General features: G+C 35.2%; 1 protein-coding gene across 3 annotated transcripts; it reads right to left on the bottom strand.

Moving 5' to 3' along the window:
* Positions 1-176: 176 nt before the first annotated feature.
* On the bottom strand, positions 177-18,279 carry zdhhc2 (zinc finger DHHC-type palmitoyltransferase 2). Of its 3 annotated transcripts, none has more exons than XR_006925775.1 (14): positions 17,936-18,279; positions 13,086-13,112; positions 12,198-12,292; positions 10,857-10,977; positions 10,635-10,704; positions 10,508-10,540; positions 9,721-9,841; positions 9,480-9,518; positions 9,053-9,185; positions 6,366-6,492; positions 6,194-6,280; positions 5,882-5,997; positions 3,690-3,789; positions 177-2,619 (listed from the first exon to the last, which is right to left on the bottom strand). XR_006925775.1 is itself a non-coding variant. In XM_046848707.1 (14 exons), exons 1-13 carry the CDS (start codon positions 18,060-18,062, stop codon positions 3,725-3,727), a joined length of 1,137 nt encoding a protein of 378 aa, XP_046704663.1. In that variant the 5' UTR covers positions 18,063-18,277; the 3' UTR covers positions 177-2,619; positions 3,690-3,724. The 3 variants fall into 3 exon arrangements, 2 of the variants coding, with proteins under 2 accessions (XP_046704663.1, XP_046704664.1); XM_046848707.1 differs by having other exon boundaries at positions 3,690-3,765; positions 17,936-18,277; XM_046848708.1 differs by lacking the exon at positions 9,480-9,518 and having other exon boundaries at positions 3,690-3,765; positions 17,936-18,276.
* Positions 18,280-19,357: the final 1,078 nt, after the last annotated feature.

Raw genomic sequence — 19,357 nt, 5'->3', positions numbered from 1 at the left:
AATTCGGAACTACATTTAGGTGTATTGTTTTGCAAACCCACTCATTAAAATTTTCATTCAACAAGAACTACTTCAGAAATTGCTTAAGGATTTTACACATCAGTGTAGGTATACTATTCTTTGACAATTTAGTTTCAAGGTCTGTCAAGCAGAGGCTGAGGTACAGTACACATGTATAGTACATAAAACAATGGCTTTATTGTTTTAGCTGAACACATTAATCCATGTATTTTATATGCAAATTGTCAATTAACTATAAAGTCCATGAACATTTAAATCATGTAGCTGAAGTTGAACATGATCAGTGCATCTTAGGAAATGTTTTCAATAACAACCAGGAGATACTGCAGCACATTTAGTCTTAGCATGTACAATTAGCCTTAATTTTTTTTTACAATGCTCTCTATTATTATTGCCAATCTTCATGAAAAAGTTTTAATATTTGGACAGTTAAATAATCATGCAATAACACTTGCTTCAAGTGAATTCTTTTTTACACCTGCCCCAGCCAGAGTCTCTTCCTGCTACATTTTCTCCTCCTTGAAGAAGCTGCTTCTTAATATTGTGCACATAAGTGTTCCTGTTCAATTTCTGACTACTGTTCAAGCATGGTGGTCAAAGTGTATAAAACACTAATGTGTTTCATTATGTAGTTTTATCGATTTGGAAATATGATGTAATCTGAATGGCTAGTCATTTTGCTGAAAGCTCTCAAGCCAAGTCTGAAGCTCCAGGCAAAGGCATTCATAATTGGAGCTGAAAATTATTTTTATTGTGAAACCTGACCTTCAAGCTGAGTGTCTAACAAATATGACTCTTTGGGTCCCATACTGGTCAGCAGCATCATGAGCAACAGCGGCATTAACATTAACTACACAGAGGAAGGCCTCCATCTGCCCTCAGCATATGATGGGTTCTAATGTTAAAGAATTTGAGATACATTGTTTGAGATGCTCTTAGGGGAATAAAAGCTTTAATCCAGTGATTCCAAATAGCTTGTTGTTATGAAAGTGACATTTAACACAGGGTACGTGACATCACAAAAACAACAAAATTGTGAAATTGGAAAACTTCCTCCTCCTCAGTGTGGACAGGTACTCTGTTAATGGGCTTCAATTTTTCCAGCCTTTTTAAAAATTGCTTATGTATTTTTTTAAATCTAGAATATGGTTATACACTGCAATGATCCTCGGTCTGTTAAAAAAAATAAATTTGACCAGCATGCAACCTCATATATTTTGAAACATTTTCCATCTATAACAATATTATTTGCATACATACACATATTCAATAGAGGTATCAATACGTTTTTGCTATGTATATTTCTGAGAACGAACACAGTGTTCCTTGTGTCAGACAAAAAAATTTAAATAAAAGGTGCCAATAATTTTGGAGGGCACTATATGTGCAGAATGTGATCTATAGACACAAAAAAGAGTAATTTTTCGTGCATGGTGGACCTCTTTCACAATAGACACACTGTTCTTTTGAATAAGTTTTGGTGCCATTTGTCCAAAACCTCACAAAGGATTTTTTTTTTGTATGATGTGGTAATCCTATAAACAGATTATAAAATGGTGTACGCATAACTACATACGGTTTTGTATATACAATCTTATAAATGTTTATATCTTAATGCATCAGGCCTTATTTTTGGTGTTTTTTCTAAATAAAACCATTTTTTTTTAATCATTTTCAGTAAATCACAACAGACCAACACAACAGTATATTTTCTAAACATTTTCTTAATGCATTGCACTTTTAATTAAATTACCAAAAAAGTGCAAGCAGCTTTAAACATATTCACATATTAACAGATGTGAAGTGCAAAAGAACTAAAATCTTTCTCATTCTGTGCTTATGAGGGCAAAAGCATTTCATTGTTTCTCGTGGCTACTTCATTTCCTTCAGTAGTTTGGATTTTAAAACTGTCCTTCTGGCCTTGCAAACATATAGAGTGTGTTCATCTTACAATATGTGACTTATCACAATACATTTTAATGCTTATATCCATATTTCAACCCGGCAAAATTTTCTCTACAAAGAATTAGGACAGAAAATCGTATATACTGAGTGACATACAGCACCGGGCTAATGAAACAAGTTATCATTATAATGTGTACATCATAACAAAAAGAATCTGCTTAAACATGCAAAAAATTAAAGCATAAAAACAGAGTGCCATTTGATGAAACTTTGCTACATAGTGTTTTTTTTTCTTTCAGTTTTCTTTCATAACTTTCAGATTTGTAACATAACATTCATATGTATCACACAACATGCACAAAACCACACAAATTTGCCTCCCAAATTCATATTAAAAGTTTGCCTCAAACGGGTTCATAAGGTATAAACAAGGCATTAGCTGTAAATAATCACTTGATTATTTGATGTCATCCACCTTTGTCTGTGCATTTTTAGGCACCGTATACACAAAGTCTACACAGTCCTTAACAGTCCTAATGAATGTAGATTCTCTAGTAACACTGAACAGTAACTGCTTAAGCAATTACATAGAAATCCGCTGGATAGTGGCCGTTTCCTGCAACCGAAGCCTCCCTGCACCACAAGGATGTTTCTTCATTCTTCCACAGAAAACGCACAGGACCACACAGGGATCTGATGATGTGAGAAACACCACAAATGTACAGTAGGGTCAGAAAAGCTGATACTACTCTAAAAATCTGTTTACTTTTTTTTAACAGTGAGTAGCTTCTTATTTCTTTAACCATCATGTCAGAAGATATATTCAATGTTCATAGAGAAGATGCCATGCACTATCATCTTACTGGCCTGCATCAAGCTAAGAAAACAATTAAGAAGATTGCTGAAACTACAAAAAGTGGGTTCAAATCTGTTCAACACATTTTCAAAATCTGGAAGGATAGTGGTGAACCATCTCCTTCAAGGAATTAATGTGGTCAGAATTCTTTTTTTTTGCAGTCGTATATCATTTAAACATTCATTAAAATCAATAAAAAGAGTACAAATCAGTTATGTTTAATAGTGAAAGTAAGAGCATGTCCACAAACACACACACACACACAATAAAAATACAACTCAAAGAATTGAGACTAAACAGCTGTGTAGCCTTAAGAAATCCACTTATAATTAAGGCTAATCAGAAAAAGCACTTCAGTTTGCTAGGGAGAATAAAGATTGGACTCTGGAGCAATCGAAAAAGTTCATTTGGACTGCTGAGCTAGGTACACCCATATTTAGATATATGCAAACGTGTGATATTGACCATGTCATCGGTTTCGTGAAAAAAGGTGAGATTTTCCTCATGTATATTCTCTTCTACTGAAGAGTGTATTTAGACTTAACTTTGATGCAGTTGAATTAAATGGATCATAAAGCTTTGCACAAAGTTGTGGACCCTGTGCCAGCCTGAATGCACATGGTCTTTAATACAAAAAAAGGCATGTACCAAAAACTAATGTAAATATTTATTTCTGCTTTTCACTAAGTAGTATACCTACTATAATTGGGACTAATGACTGTATTAAATAATAATAAATAAAATAATAAATAAATAAATCACATCTACAGCATTTTCTAAATGATAAAGTTCCATTAGTTTGGCATTATCATTCTAATATATTCTCTGAAATATTTTTTTATTTCACATTTTGTAACAAATGTTCAATCATGTTTCATACAGTATAAAAAAACATACATATACAAACCTTGTTTCCTTAAACGAGTCAGCACTGTGACAAAATTATGTTTCTTTCTCTATACTCATGGCAGGGTTGCTTGTTCCTGTTCAAATTGACATGAAAAACACTGAGAAAACAAAAGATGCATTAATTGTTTTCTACACCAGAGTCTGCTGGGTTTCTAATGTGTAATCAGTCATAAGACCAGCTGATTAGCCTAGAAATACCACAGTTTACAAACATCACATGTACTACATGTATCAAAACACCAAATCATATGAGAAGGCTGATGACAAAATACACTTTGTTTCAAAATAAAACCACTCTTATGTATCCTTGGGTAAAGCCTGTAGCTTGAACATTTCTTGGAATTGTTTTTTTGTGCCAGCTGGTTTGTATTATATGCTACAAATTCAAATAGGGCTGCAACAACTAATGGATAAAATTGATAATAATCGATAATGAAATTTGTTGTCAATGAATGCCATTATAGATTATTTAGGCTGTTTAAGTTATGGTTTTGTGTGACGACAAAAAGAAAACACCAGTGTCACGGATGAAGGCGAAACTTCAGCACGGTGAGCAGAAACTGTATAATCCTCATGTGAAAATGGTGTAGTTTAATGAAGTGTTATTGTGTAAACTGTTTTGTTCAGAAACTTCAGGACAGTCGCACTGGATCTGTTCTGTCGTGAGCATCAGGTTGCGCAATCGGCTCGCTCGTGACAAAGTGATGGATTCAATTAAACCGGTGCGAACAAACAGTAAATCTAAAAGCAGCAAATAACAGCAGCAGTAAACAATTACATTTTTAGTCACTGTTTTGGTTTTCAGAGAATGATTATAAATTTGAACACCAATGCAACTTTTTTCCCTTTGTTTTTTACTCAAGCATGTTAGCTTGCTTCCATTGTCTTTTTATAATTTTTGTTTACTACAACAGTAACTTATCTGTTTTCAAACATGATTTACTGCGGCTTTACTGTGTTCGGATGCTTGTTTTCAATGTTTGTATATTCAATTTATGCATATATCATTTAATTTTTATACAAAATTTAATTAATTAAATTCCAGATGCTTATATCTTCACAACTAATAAAATGACTGTGTATTTTCTTTTTAAAATTGTTGTCAACTTGCCATTTGCAATCATCATTAAAAACAACACAAATGTTGATTTACACAATTTACACTTTGCATAATCAAATGCTTGTATTTTTTTTGTGTGTGTGTGTGTGTTTTTTTACAGAAAGAAACAGCATGAGGGAATTTGCTCATTTAAAATAATCATAGTTGCAGCCCTACATTCAAATGTTTATTTAAAAAATATATCATATCTAATACATCAATGCAAGCTAAATAAAGGAACAAAACCGAATTTCAGCTTTTATATTCTAATTTTTATACCAAGACAATTTCAACATCAGAACATTGTTCCTCTTCTGCCTGAACACCTGCCTTGTGGAGGATGTTGGTGAGCAATGACTTGTTTATTAGGGTTTCCTTACAGCTCTCACAATGTTCAATGTTCTCACAATTCTGTAATCAAAACAGCAATTCTGCTGTTTTGGTCCTTGCCAGTCCTTTTGCTTTCTTAGAACATGACAAATACTGTTGCATCAACGAAGCCCAATGCTTGTGCAATGGCTCTGGTAGATTTTCCCTCGTTATTCAGCATCAAAAAGGTTTGATTTTCTCTGAAACACCACACTTTAGTATTTAGGTTGGTTTATCCGTTTTAACAACAAATGCAGTCTTCACAAGTAACACCCAGGTCACACACAAAGCGTACACTTTTTGAAGCTTTAACACAACCTAACATGGCAACAAAATAAAACACATGTACAAAAAAATTATGTATCACTTGGAAATTACTTGGTGTCAAATGGAAGTTTCCATATTGCAAGCTGTTTAACAGATCTAAATAAGGCATCAAACCTTGTTAGACATTAAAAGAAAAAGCTTGGCACTTTAAAAGAGGCTTCACAAAGTAGAAGCTGCAAAAGAGACCACTATTTTAAAACTAAACTAAAAAGTGTCTTTTGTTAAGATATAAATTTTTGCTGATGGAGTTTTGAACTATTATTTAACTACAACTTTAAAGCCAGCTTTATTGGTTTGTGTTATTCATACTTCAGTTGCTTGTAGTACATCTGAACACCAGCAACTTCCCCTTATCCTATGTACATAGAAAAATGTATACAAAATTAAAAACCCACCTTCTCTGTCTTGTTGTTCTGTTTCATCACTCTCAGGACAGGTCTGTCCATTGCTCAGCAGTCGGCTTTTAGATTCTCGCAGAGGTTGAGCAGGAAACTGATGAGATTCTCCATCACTAGCAATCAACAAATATGATTATGGAATATTATGGTTGTGAATGTCATAAAAACAATGTAAATAAGAGTGCAAATTGGGGACTTGAAGACTACACAACCTAAAGAGCTTGCTTTGTCTTGTTTAAGATCTAAATAAAACTAAATAAACTTTTTGTACCAGCGCACTGAGCTTGATCATTTATACAAGACACAAACCTTTTGACAGCATGTCCAGATGGTGAGGCAGGCTGCTCTGGGTCAGGGTTCACAAGGCATGTGGGAAATGCACATCCATCACCTTGGCTAAAATCATAAGAAGGAACTCAAATTTGATTAAAAAATCTTCCTGATACTTGTCCGTGCAATAATAGCAGGCAAGCTAAGATACCTGGAAAAAACAGGCAGAAGCCAATATTTCTTTTCATCCCCAAAGACTTGGCGGACATTCTTGCTTATTCCAAGACTGAAGCCATTTTTGTCAGCTCCATGAAGGAAGGCAGGTGCACGAAAGACCTCTGTGGATGGAAGTTATTTTGGGGAAAAATTCCCTTTAATATGAATAATAAATGTGAATGAATAGCTTTAACATGTATCATTATCTTTACAACACAAAATATCAGACATCGTTGACTCTATTATATACATGTAAGGCAAGACCTGTAAAAGTACTTTTTTACTTTACCCTTGATTTTAACTTTGCAACAGCAGCTGTCTCTTAATACTGATATTTAATATGCACTTATTGACCTCCTCTTACCACTGGGGGAAACCTAAAAGCACAATTCTGTGTGTTCTGAGATCAGAAAGGTAATCCTTTCTGGCATGCTTAAAATCTCTAAGGATGCATATTAAATGTCTTTTCTACACAACTCTATAATCCATGTCAAACTGATTTTGAGGATTTTGCATTTTCATGCCTTTAAAACTGTTTTCATGGTGTTATGTTTGGTCATGTGTCAAAAGCCTTTTTCAGAAACAAGTATGTATGTATGTATGTATGTATTTCTTTCGGCTTCTCCAGTTAAAGTGCAGTCCTGAAAACCAATCACTGTTTCCTAAAAAAAAAAAAAAACTGTGGCCCAGGAAGCTCAAGTGTGTTGCACAAAAAATGTGATCACTTCCTAATTCACAGTGACAGGAAATATATTGCAGTCTAAAGATAAATATCTAAGATGTTCAATATAACCTAAGTGAGGAACTTCAATACACAAACATTCAAACACTGCATTATTTCTTTCCAAGCATATAGCTGCAACTTAAGACTTCATCCAAACTGCTAAAAAACAGTATTTAAAAAAAAAAAAAAAAAAATGTGTTTAAGGTTAACATTCTTTTACACACAGTAATCTGAGCAGACAATTAGTCCTAAAATTATGAAAATATCCTTGTTATGGCTGTTAATATATTACAATATTTAATTGTGATTTAATCGCATGATTGTCATGAGTTAACTCAATTAATCGCAACTTAATCGCACCTTTTCGTCTGTTCTAAATGTACCTTAAATTACTTTTCAAGTTTTTAATACTTCAATCAACATGGCATGGACAAATAAGGCTGCTTTATACAAATGTATGTTTATTATTAGTAAAACCATACTCAACATAGAGCATGACGTATAAATTGTTCTTGGAAATCTTTTAAAGTAATTAAGTTTTAAATTACGTAAATCATCAGGACACCAAACAGAACTTTTGCTATGTTTGCTATGTTTTAATTACCGGATGTGTGCACAATAGAGGTTTTTTTGTGTTTTGAATATAAGGTCATGATCCATTATCACAGTAAATATTGGTTATGCTCTACTTAAAAATGCGATCCACTAATAAAGAAGTTAAAGAAGAATCATGGGGGATTTTGGTGCTTGATTAGAGATGGAGCATCAGCAAAAAAAATAATATTGAATGATTAAAAATTATGGGTTTTTTATGTGAGTAAAGAAAGGATTTTGTAAATCTGGGGTTTTTAACCGGTGGCCCGCGGTGGCATTGCATGTGGTCCGTGACAGCCTACATAATTTCACTATTAAAATCCCTTTTTCCATAATTTATTTTTCCAAACATTTCCAGAATATAACACATTAGTGGGAAAACTGAATTTAATGAAAATATCTCAAATATTCAAACTGACACAGGATAGGCTAGCTTTGCACCTATCAGGCCTATGCTTTGCTAACGTTGTGTTTTGCGTCATATACGTACACATTCATCTTGTGCGCGAAATAGACCAGCATCTCGGAGTTAAGAAAACACAATATTCAGGTTTTATTGAATAGACGCTTGATAGTTTTGGTGAATTGAAATTTCATAGAGATGTCCACAGACTCTGTCAGGAGGCATATGTATGATACACAACCCCTTATGGCCCGGACTACTTGTTAGTCAGAATGGTGGTCCCTGGCACAGAACCAGTTGAAAAACCCTGTTGTAAATGAATGTGTGTTGCATTAAAAGTTTTAATTTGTCCTCTTTTATATTTATTTATTTATATTCTTAATAAAAGCGGTCAAACAGAAGTGTGTGCTGCATTAATCGCACATTAAAATATAAAATTTGTGCCGTTTAAATGAAATTACTTTAACACATTAATTTTGACAGCCCTAATCTACCTAATGTACTATTAAAGCCCTAATTAAGATGAAGCTAAAATGCTTCTAAACCGATTGTTTCAACCCATTTAGTCTTTGCATAGAAGTAAAGTATCTACTGTATTACTAACCAGGAAAATAGCTAACAAACAGTTTACATTTTATCACACATGATAAACCGGATAAACATTACGGCTATGTAGACTTCAGCAGATAGTAAGGTAAAACAATTATAGAAAAAAGGACAATATGGTTAAATGTCATACAGCTGCTATCACTTAGGCTGTACTCACCTTTGTTGCCAGCTATTTTGACAATAATGGCTGTAAGTTATTTTTATAGGACAGTAAATCTGGACTGCGATATAATAAAATGGTTGCTGAAATGTGAGGAGTGTACTTACTTTTATGAGATACTGTGTATATATTATATATACAATTATTATTAAATTTCAATTATGTAATATCTTAATGTTTAAGGTCACTTACCGAGGGTGGATCTATTTTTGCAAATTAGCCAGCAGTGATAAGCAAACAGTGAAGCCAAACTGACTGAGAACATGGAGGCGGCAAAGAACAGGAACATAATATGGAATTTGGCTTGTGTGTCTGGAAGGCCATTCTGAGAAAACACATGACACCATAAAAAAAAAAAAAAAAAAGAATCCCAATTTTAGCACATACCATAACTAATGGATTTAGGAAACTGGAATAGAAAGGAAACTGAAGAGCATGTTTCTTATATCATCACCCAACAGCAGTTTATGGTGACTAATAATACTAGTGGTCGACTAGTAACTCTACACTTCTCTAAATGTTCTGCAGCCAAGGCCACTACAGGGCTCTGTAGCTATTAGAAGCTTATTAATTAATCATTATACATCAGTCAGTTACTGTCTGACCAAGGAATTCCTACCCAGTATGCTTTAAGTCGCTCGTGTGTTTTACCGTCCACCTTGGAGAAAAATGTATGAAGATCAAAGCAAGCATTAACAAACACTAAACCAATGCTAAGTGTTCTGCACACCACCTCCCTGAAATATTATAAATTAAGAGCAAATAATAAAAGACCACTGCTTTTAAAGATTTCAAAAGACCATGCTACCTACGCTACTTATTCAACCGAATGACATCTTGAAGAAATCACTTATACTTACAGTCCAAAACTGGATAAAGTACTGCAGGTCTGTTGCAGTGATAAACAGGCAGTACAGCAGAGAGTATGCGAGAAAAAGTGTAAAAAACTTGTAGTTGGAAAAGCCCACGCAGTTATTCACCCTGCCAGAAGACAGATTTTTTTTTTTATTTACACACAAACAAATGTGACTTAATTTTAATGTATAAACAAAACAAGCATTTGTTTAATTTGAGTATTTAATAGGCAAGTTTAAAGTCAAGCACATTGAGATTGTATTTCATTTTTGGTGAGACAAAGCGTATTACTGTTTTGTACAACAATTAGTTCCAGTCCACTAAACTGTTTGGTTAAGCAGCATTCCAAAAGCACTTATTTTCCTATAACCTGGGACATGTATCACTCTGCTTCTTTTCCATGTAAAAAATATTATACGGTATTATATACTGTACTAAATATTAATACTTTTGTACTGCTCATTACATGAAGATGAGAGAGGAGCATTTTACAGCTTTAACAGGAATGTTCAAATAAATGTGGTCTAGTTAGCCGAGTCAATGTGCTGCAAGTTATATGGCAATTCTTTGGGATCTCATTTCCTCTAGCAATGCAAAAAATAACAAAAGAAATTTAGCAAAACTATATCCAAAATTTCACTTACGTAATATTATATTTTGAATCGCTGTTCTCTTGTGATATTGCTAAACTATTTCTACAATTATGTTACTGCACCATTCTTTTTACTTTCCTTAATTTTTTTTTCACCCTAGTATGTTCTTCTGTGTTTGAGATCATAATTTACCACATACCATGGACAGTGGTGATCCATCTTCAAGATGCACCTGTGAAAAAGTATTAAGCAAAATTTTTGAAGATATATACTAGCAAAATATGTAAATTCTCACTCAGAATTATTATATTAAATGAAAATCATACTTATCACAGACTGAACAGTGGTGACATCTGTCAGGTTTTACTAGATGGCACCGGTCACAGTAGCGAATACCTGTGGAGGCAATTGTTCTACACAATGACTAATGTTTATTCGCTTAAGACAACTGGAAACAAATATGTGCATTGTTGTTTGGCTTGCATCTGTAGAATATTTCTTGGTCACAGTTCACCTGGCAGTAAGAAAGACTCGCAATGACAGCTCACCTCCAGACGTTGTGCGAGTGGATATGGGTAAATCCTTGGCTATTCTTTTCAGAATCTCTTGTTGAGATTCAGCGCGATCCTCCTGCTTCAGCAGTTCTTTGTCAGTGGGTGACAAGTGGAACTGAGCAGACCAGACAAAAACACAACACTCTGTTTTCTATTAAGAGTGTGATCTACACAGATACATAGTGATTTTGGTGTCAAATTAAATGAAATATTATTTCATAATTAGAAAACTGCACAGTACAGAAAGGACCCTTTCCTGCACATCAGATGGATTGTGTATGGAACCTTATAGCAATTTCAGTGGTATAGGAGTTGTTTATGAGGGCTGAAACGATTCTTTTAGTACACTCGAGTAATTTTAGTACAAAATTTTAGTACAAAAAAAACGAGACAAATTGTTTGCCTCAATGCTTCATTTAGTCCATTTAACAACACACGGAGTACTTATTTACTAACGCACCACCAGCTACACTCTGGAGTGCTCTGGGGTCTTAATTATAAAGGATGGAGAATTGGCAAGACATATAGAGCACAAATCCTTTTGCAGAATGTATCGTACGCACTTTTTTCAGCCCCGTTTTGTGCGTATGCCACTATCCACCCAATTTTTGTGCGCGCTACCTGTGTTGCCAACTTCCCTACTTGCCTTCTGTGTATGTGGGGCTCAGAGTTGACATACAAGTACACAGTTTCTCCCGGATTAGTTTTTTTTTATAAAATCACAACCATTGCATGGAAAGTGACATACGCACAAAACGGGGCTAAAAACATCTGTATGCCACGTTTATAAATGAGACCCAAAGGCAGGTAACACAGAAGATGCTGCAGAATAAAAAATGGAGGGACGGGGAGAAAACAGCGAGGGGCGATTCAGGGCAAAGAACACAACATTTTCCAAAGTTTGAGATGATTTTAAACTAAAACATTAAGAAACACCATACAGTAGTAATTTTTTTATTATTATATATATATATTGTTGTATTTGCATTTTTTAAATAATATAGCAGTTAAAAGCACCAAATAGGTTTAGTTTTTACTGATTGCAATTTCAGCAATAATTATTTTGATATTTTAAAAAGGAAACAAATTACTTGTTTATTTTAAGAGTCCCGCACTTATTTTCTCTTCCATATTTATTATTGCTCTTTAATGAAGAAAAAGCACTTCTTATCCGATTACTTAATTAATCAATGGACTAATTGGGAGAATGCTCAATGACAAAAGTAATCGATAGCTGCATCCCTAATAAGTTGTATTGCTTTCCAAAATATAATATCCAGATATTCATTCACATAGGAAGTTGAAAAATGACATCAGTGCTGGAAAATTACATACCTCTTTAAGTGGGTTCATTGGTTTAGTAAAGATGGTTTGCCAGTATGACCATACAAACATGATGAAGGAGACATGATACGCCACAAGGTAAACTACTGAAATACAAAAATCATACGCACCTTTCAGACATTAAACTCATTCATTCATATATAATAAATACTAATAAGTTAGTACTAGTAACATACATATATAGTTTTATGATACTAAATGATGTTTCACATAAATGAGATAAAGTGAAATACTTTATAAAGAACTCAAATGAAAATAACAGTAATATTTATATTTTTTAATAGCTAATACAGATTGTAAGATTGTGACAATACAGATTGTGTTTTTAACAAACTCCAAGCTAAAAATGCAAATGTAAATAAAGTGACATTTATCTAGTATGTCCTAAGATTACAATAAATCAAATATAAGATTAATCAAACTCATTATATGAAATATTAAATAATATTAATAATAATAATAATAATAATAATAATAATAATATAAGAATTTATTTCATTTCTATTTATTCAAACTTGAGTCTTGTTCTATTAAAAGATTTTAAAAGAAGCTAAATTATCTGCTAATAAAACAAGATTAACTACAATAGATACAATCTTCAAATAAGTTATAATGTTGATAAAATAGCTGAATGACCTTATATTTTGTTTAATGTAACTTTTAATAGAAGATGCTACAGATTTTACTATATTCATATTTCTAGTTGGTTCAATTTTTTTTTTTTTTTTGCATTGTTTGACGTTTTTTGACGTGTTTAAAGTGTTGCAGTGCATTTTTGAGTCTTTGACTAAGACTTTTTCTTTCTTTCCTAACGAAAAAGATTGGTAATCTCATTATTATTATTATTATAATTTTTTTTTTTTTATAATGGCCACTTACCTTTCTCCCCCATGTTTTCAATTGTTTCTGTATAAAGAAAAAAAAACAAAGAAAACTTTAGTCCCATTATGTGGTTTATTTAACAATATTGTAAGCGTTTTTGGCTGATGGTGTCTAGTTATGTAGCTATATTATTAATTAGCTTGTATTCTTGAAATTGATCATTTCTCTGCCCTCTTTTCATGCTCTCTGGGTAAACAGTAATGTACAAGAATCTATAAGTAAAATCCAACATCATAAGCACATTATTTAAAGCAACATAAGATACACTGTAAAAGCTCTGTCGAGGGATTATTCAGAGATGTGAACTAAATATAAAATTAAACAGCATGACGATGTATGTAGACTATCAGAAAACAGTAGCAGATGCAGTACAGCTGCAGCAGTTGCTGATGCTGGAACCTACATTACACAGAGGTGAGCTGCTGATTAAACTAAATGTGCAGCACACACACAGGCCTTTTCCTCACTGGTGTTAACTTTACTTTTGCACAGTCATGGTGAAATGCATGTATTGACAGAGTAATTATTTCAAATGTTCGAACATTAACACTCTGGTATCACAGAACGTTGTAAAAACAGCGACAAATCTTTGCCCTTTAAACAAAATTTTAATTGGGTGAACACAACAGACTCCAAGAGCTGTTAGAGGTTGGCTTTTGAACATAACTTTTGAATCTCTTGAAATGTGTCATATGTACTTGGCCAGACTGAAACGTCCTCTTTTTCTCCTGATGAAGCCGTGCTGTTGGCAGTGTGATTTGGTCCTCCCATTTATATCTTTTCATTTCTCTATAAATTGGCAGACTGGATTTTTAGCAGACTTCTGAAATAATTCTGCTACTTCTATCATGAGTTACGTCATCAATAAAGATTAGTGAGCCCATTCAAGAAGTAACCAAGCTATGACTTGACTTATATTATGCTTTACTTATGAGCTTGTATGGTTGTATTGGATGAGCAGATTTTTTCCTTCTTCACTAGAGTTTTTTTTACTTTGATAGAGGAAAGTCTTGGTTCCAAAACCTTTTTGGTTCATTCCTGAATTATTTGCAGTTTCAAAATGGCTATCTGACTCTTACTGCTGATAAGTGGATTACATCTTGTGATATGGCTTCTTTATTTCTGCTCTCGAATTGGTGATGCTAATGAGTGCTTTCTTTTTTCAGAGCTCTAATGATGTTTGTGTCATCAGCTGCTGCTGTTTTCCTTTGCCATCCTGTTCCATGTCTTCATTAGTACACCAGTGTTTTTTGTCTTTATCTGGACACTACAAGTAGTTTTTTAATATCATAATCTAGATGTAAACGAAAGCTGACATTTTTATCTCTGTATTCTGACTCTTTCATATTCAACTAGTGATCTCATTCCCAAAAGTCTTCGGTGTTTAGCAAATACAAAAAAACTGGCTTCGTCGTTTTAATATTTTAGAGAGGATTGAATGTCATTTATTTGACAGTGTCTGGTTGAACTTTATTGTACTTTGACTTGTGTTCTCTATAAAACATAAAAATTGTTTTGTTATACGTTATAGTCTAATCATATTGCAATTTATCCAATACATAGATTAAACACTGACACTATGCCTGAGTGTACAAATGACTGCATAGGTATTTTTCATCCACAAAAAAACACATTTTTATGAATCTATTATAAGAAAGCATTGCTTCTTTAAATTTTGTTGGTGGCATAGATACATAGCAAAAGAAAAAAAGCTGCATGGTAAAGCATTAATTACACCATGAGCTAGCTAATAACTGTTATTGTAAGGAAGCTGACAAATTGCTGCATTAGCAGTCAGTACGTCTGTCTGTCGGAGAAGCTCCTAAGATTAGCACACTCCCATTTTCTGCTCACTCTGGACAATAGCAAAGCAGATGATGATATCTACATTTTTTTCTTTATTAATTCACATTTATTTTGCACTTTGCATGTCTCTTTTAACCATTTAATCACCAATGTAGTAAGTCAAACAATGCATTTTTCAATATGAGTGTCATAAGTGGTGATACTTTCAGCAGCCTCAAAATATATAGAGCAAGTTTCTCCCCTTTACATCAGTTAAAATCAGCCACAATGTCTTATGGTAAAACAGACCATATACACTCACTGGCCACTTTATTAGGTACACCTGTCCAACTGCTCGTTAACGCAAATTTCTAATCAACCAATCACATGGCAGCAACTCAATGCATTTAGGCATGTAGACATGGTCAAGATGATCTGCTGCAGTTCAAACTGAGCGTCAGAATGGCGAAGAAAGGTGATTTAAGTGACTTTGAACGTGGCATGGTTGTTGGTGCCAGACAGGCTGGTCTGAGTATTTCAGAAACTGCTGATCTACTGGGATTTTCACGCACAACCATCTCTAGGGTTTACAGAGAATGGTCCGAAAAAGAGAAAATATCCAATGAGCGGCAGTTCTGTGGGCTCAAATGCCTTGTTGATGCCAGAGGTCAGAGGAGAATGGCCAGACTGGTTCAAGCTGATAGAAAGGCAACAGTAACATAAATAACCACTTGTTACAACCGAGGTATGCAGAAGAGCATCTCTGAACGCACAACATGTCGAACCCTGAGGCGGATGGGCTACAGCAGCAGAAGACACACCGGGTGCCACTCCTGACAGCTAAAAACAGGAAACTGAGGCTACAATTCGCACAGGCTCACCAAAATTGTACAATAGAAGATTGGAAAAACGTTGCCTGGTCTGATGAGCTTTGATTTCTGCTGCAACATTCGGATGGTAGGGTCAGAATTTGGCATCAACAACATGAAAGCAAGGATCCATCATGCCTTGCATCAACGGTGGTGGTGGTGTAATGGTGTGGGGGATATTTTCTTGGCAGACTTTGGGCCCATTAGTACAAATTGAGCATCGTGTCAACGCCACAGCCTACCTGAGTATTGTTGCTGGCCATGTCCATCCCTTTATGACCACAGTGTACCCATCTTCTGATGGCTACTTCCAGCAGGATAACGCGCCATGTCATAAAGCGCGAATCATCTCAGACTGGTTTCTTGAACATGACAATGAGTTCACTGTACTCAAATGACCTCCACAGTCACCAGATCTCAATCCAATAGAGCACCTTTGGGATGTGGTGGAACGGGAGATTAGCATTATGGATGTGCAGCCGACAAATCTGCAGCAACTGCGTGATGCTATCATGTCAATATGGACCAAAATCTCTGAGGAATGTTTCCAGTACCTTGTTAAATCTATGCCAGGAAGGATTAAGGCAGTTCTGAAGGTAAAAAGGGGGTCCAACCCAGTACTAGTAAGGTGTACCTAATAAAGTGGCCAGTGAGTGTATAATTATGCATATATCATGGTTAGGAGATCTGTATAATATTAGTTTGGACCAATAGGCTGGAAATGCAGCTAAGCATTAGGAGTCAATATGCTAAATAAAGAAATTCCTCAAGTATTATCAGATAGAATATTTACTGTTTGAGAAAAAGGTCTTCAAGATGCTCAGAATCAGTCGTGTGTACATTATGTGTGAAACACCAACTGTTTAATGCATATCAGCTGCAAAAATAAAGTAGTTGAAATCTAAACTGTATGAAATGAAAAAACTAAATGAAAAAATGAAGACCTGATGAAATGATGGCCTATGACAGGGGCAAAAATAATGTGGATTTAAGAAAAAAAAAGGCAAAAATATATATATTTTACCCAATGCTTCCCAGGGCAAATCAAAACAAAAAAAAATAGGTCAAGCATTAGATTAGTTCTGTGTTATGACAGCCAGGCAATGAGATTAGCACTGAGACATTTAATCAGCTGATCACATGGTCATAAAAAGTTCTGTTGTATCTGTTGCCACATGCTGTCTCAAGGATGAGTCAGCCTCTACCTTCTGCTCGATAGTAACACTCAAAGAGAGGACATTCAGAACCAAAAATATGTATTTATTTGTAGTAATTTACACTAAAACTTACTAGTAGGTAGGCATTACAGTCAGTCATTAGTCTAATCTTGAATTCAACTGGAACAACATCCCAAAGCACCTGTAATACCCCTTGTAGACTGGTGATTTTAATGCCTCTATGATTGTTGAATGTATTCTGTCCTGGGGCCACAGTGAGGTTAAATGGCAAAAAAGACTATTAATATAGACTGTCTGTTGGTCAGATTAATGCTGGTGTCACACAACCGAAGCAGTTACTCTCAGCCTCCCATGTACCTCTGTCAAACTTACCCTTCATTTCTCCACATTCTAGCCAGGGACATTTCTCTCGCTGTTCCACACTGAACCAAAAGCTTTGGTGCTTGAAAGCAATTGTTCAGGATCTCTCTTAAGAGAAACCAGATTGGAATTAACACTGACCTCAATTATCTGATGAACTTGTGACATCTCTAGCACAATTACAACTGAGGATACACTGAGGTGGCCAATGCAACAGCGAAAATACATACATTGTGAAAATTACATTTATGTTTCATTTAAACACACACACACACAAGAACTGTGCTTTTAATAATGACCACAGATTAGGATCAAGAATTACATTTCTGGGTAAACACAAAAACAAACAAATTATAAATGAGCATTGTTAAAATACCAACTAATCTCCTTTTGTAGGAGTGTGACTGTCTCAGCGCTTTAGCTCCCTCACCCATTCATAATCCCATACAAGCTCTCGGGCTATTTTCCTACTCAGTCTATGAACATCTCCATGTCCTGCCGACTAACCTTCAAGTAAATGCACTTGTAACAACGTGTTCAGGTTGCTCGTTACTAAACGCAATGACTGACTGAAGCTCCAAGAGCACGAGACACGCGTCTCCTAACACGCACGGTCCGGGTTCACCGAGTTCTCCAACGTGCGATCCGCCCTTACCTACGCAGAGCTGTAGCACATACGCGTAGTAGGACCACGCCACGAGCGCGCACACGAACAGCACGGGGATCCAGTGCACTACTCGCTGGCACTTCCGCTTGGCGCTGCGCGAGCCCGACGGCGCCATGTTTCAGCTCCGCTCGCTGACCCGAGCATGCCAGAAACCCAGACGCCGAGCTCTTTCGATCCGTCAAGACCGCGGAGGCTCGTAAATAGCGGACAAGCGCCCGCTTCCTTCCGCCCCGCGCACGATCATTTCGTCCTGTGTATATATATTTGTGTGTGTGTGTGTGTGTGTGTGTGTGCGCGCTCGCTCGCTCGCGCGTTTACGCCGAGCAGTAACTGCCCCGCCTCCTCATCGGCAAGTTACCATGACGCCCAGACCGGGCTAAAGCCAAAATGACCTACTACTGCACTATACACATGTAATGCAGATTTTGGACGCAAAAAAACTTTTTAAAAAAACTCACTTTTCCCCAAACAACAATGTCTAAAAGATGCAAGAAAATCTACTAACTATTCCAAAGCGAAAGTTTAAAAAATACATAAATTTAACTTGAAATATTCTCTAAAATTCAGATTTAATTGTATAGCACTTTTAACTATGGACACTGCACCAAAACAGATTTACAGAAATAAAGATTATAAAATATGAATTTCTAAGTATACTGCCTATAGGTTTATCTCTGATATCTCTAATGAACGAAACAGTGGCTCACTGTGGCAGAGAAAAACTCCCTGAGATGGTATGAGAAAGAAACTTGGAAAGGAACCAGACTCAAAAGGGAAACCATCCTCATCTGGGTGTCACAGAATATCCATTCATTATAGTTTTCCATTTTTGAGGTGTGCTGTTCAGTGATGGTTCCTTACATATAAAACTGCTAATTGCAGTCCTAAGCCATTATTATATTAAATTACAGTCCAAATCCATCCTTAAAGTTCTTGAGTTGCTTATTAACTTCATGGATCTGATCCTGTGGAACCACCCTCAGCTGCACAGTGTGGTGTCCAATTGAAGAAAATCAAGACGTTGGGCGTTGGGATGAATTGCGCATATTTAAAGAGAAGAAAGTTACAGGTTTACTGGAACCTCTGTAATGTTTAGAGAGAGAGAGAGAGAGAGAGAGAGAGAGAGAGAGAGAGAGAGAGAGTAACAACATACACTTGGTCAGGAAATCACAAAGGATCTCTCCCACTCCTATCAGTCCTGATCCTGTTTATGAGATTATTATCAGGCCATTTATGGGCTGCATCAGGTCCGTCAGATAACCAAATTATGAATTTAGTCTCTTTTGTGATTAAAAACAATAGTGTACCATTTTGAAAGAGTGTCTGGGAAATGTTGAACACCCCGATGTGTGTTAGTTTTTCTAGTGTTAGTTTTACCTCAAGTATTTTGATCATTATCATGATTTCAAC

This window comes from Silurus meridionalis, chromosome 5 (assembly GCF_014805685.1).
Source record: "Silurus meridionalis isolate SWU-2019-XX chromosome 5, ASM1480568v1, whole genome shotgun sequence".
NCBI classification, from domain to species: domain Eukaryota; kingdom Metazoa; phylum Chordata; class Actinopteri; order Siluriformes; family Siluridae; genus Silurus; species Silurus meridionalis.
The sequence above is the reverse complement of the archived record's forward strand: the minus strand, read 5'-3'. Positions and strand labels throughout refer to the sequence as shown.

What these genes read in the sequence shown, in the direction of transcription:
- zdhhc2 (XM_046848707.1), bottom strand. Translation starts at nt 18,062, where the DNA reads ATGGCGCCGTCGGGCTCGCGCAGCGCCAAGCGGAAGTGCCAGCGAGTA. An exon ending in CAAAAATAGATCCACCCTCG is followed by an intron (nt 6,493 to 9,052) that starts GTAAGTGACCTT and finishes TTCCATCCACAG; the next exon opens with AGGTCTTTCGTGCACCTGCC. An exon ending in TCTGGACATGCTGTCAAAAG is followed by an intron (nt 5,998 to 6,193) that starts GTTTGTGTCTTG and finishes GTTGATTGCTAG; the next exon opens with TGATGGAGAATCTCATCAGT.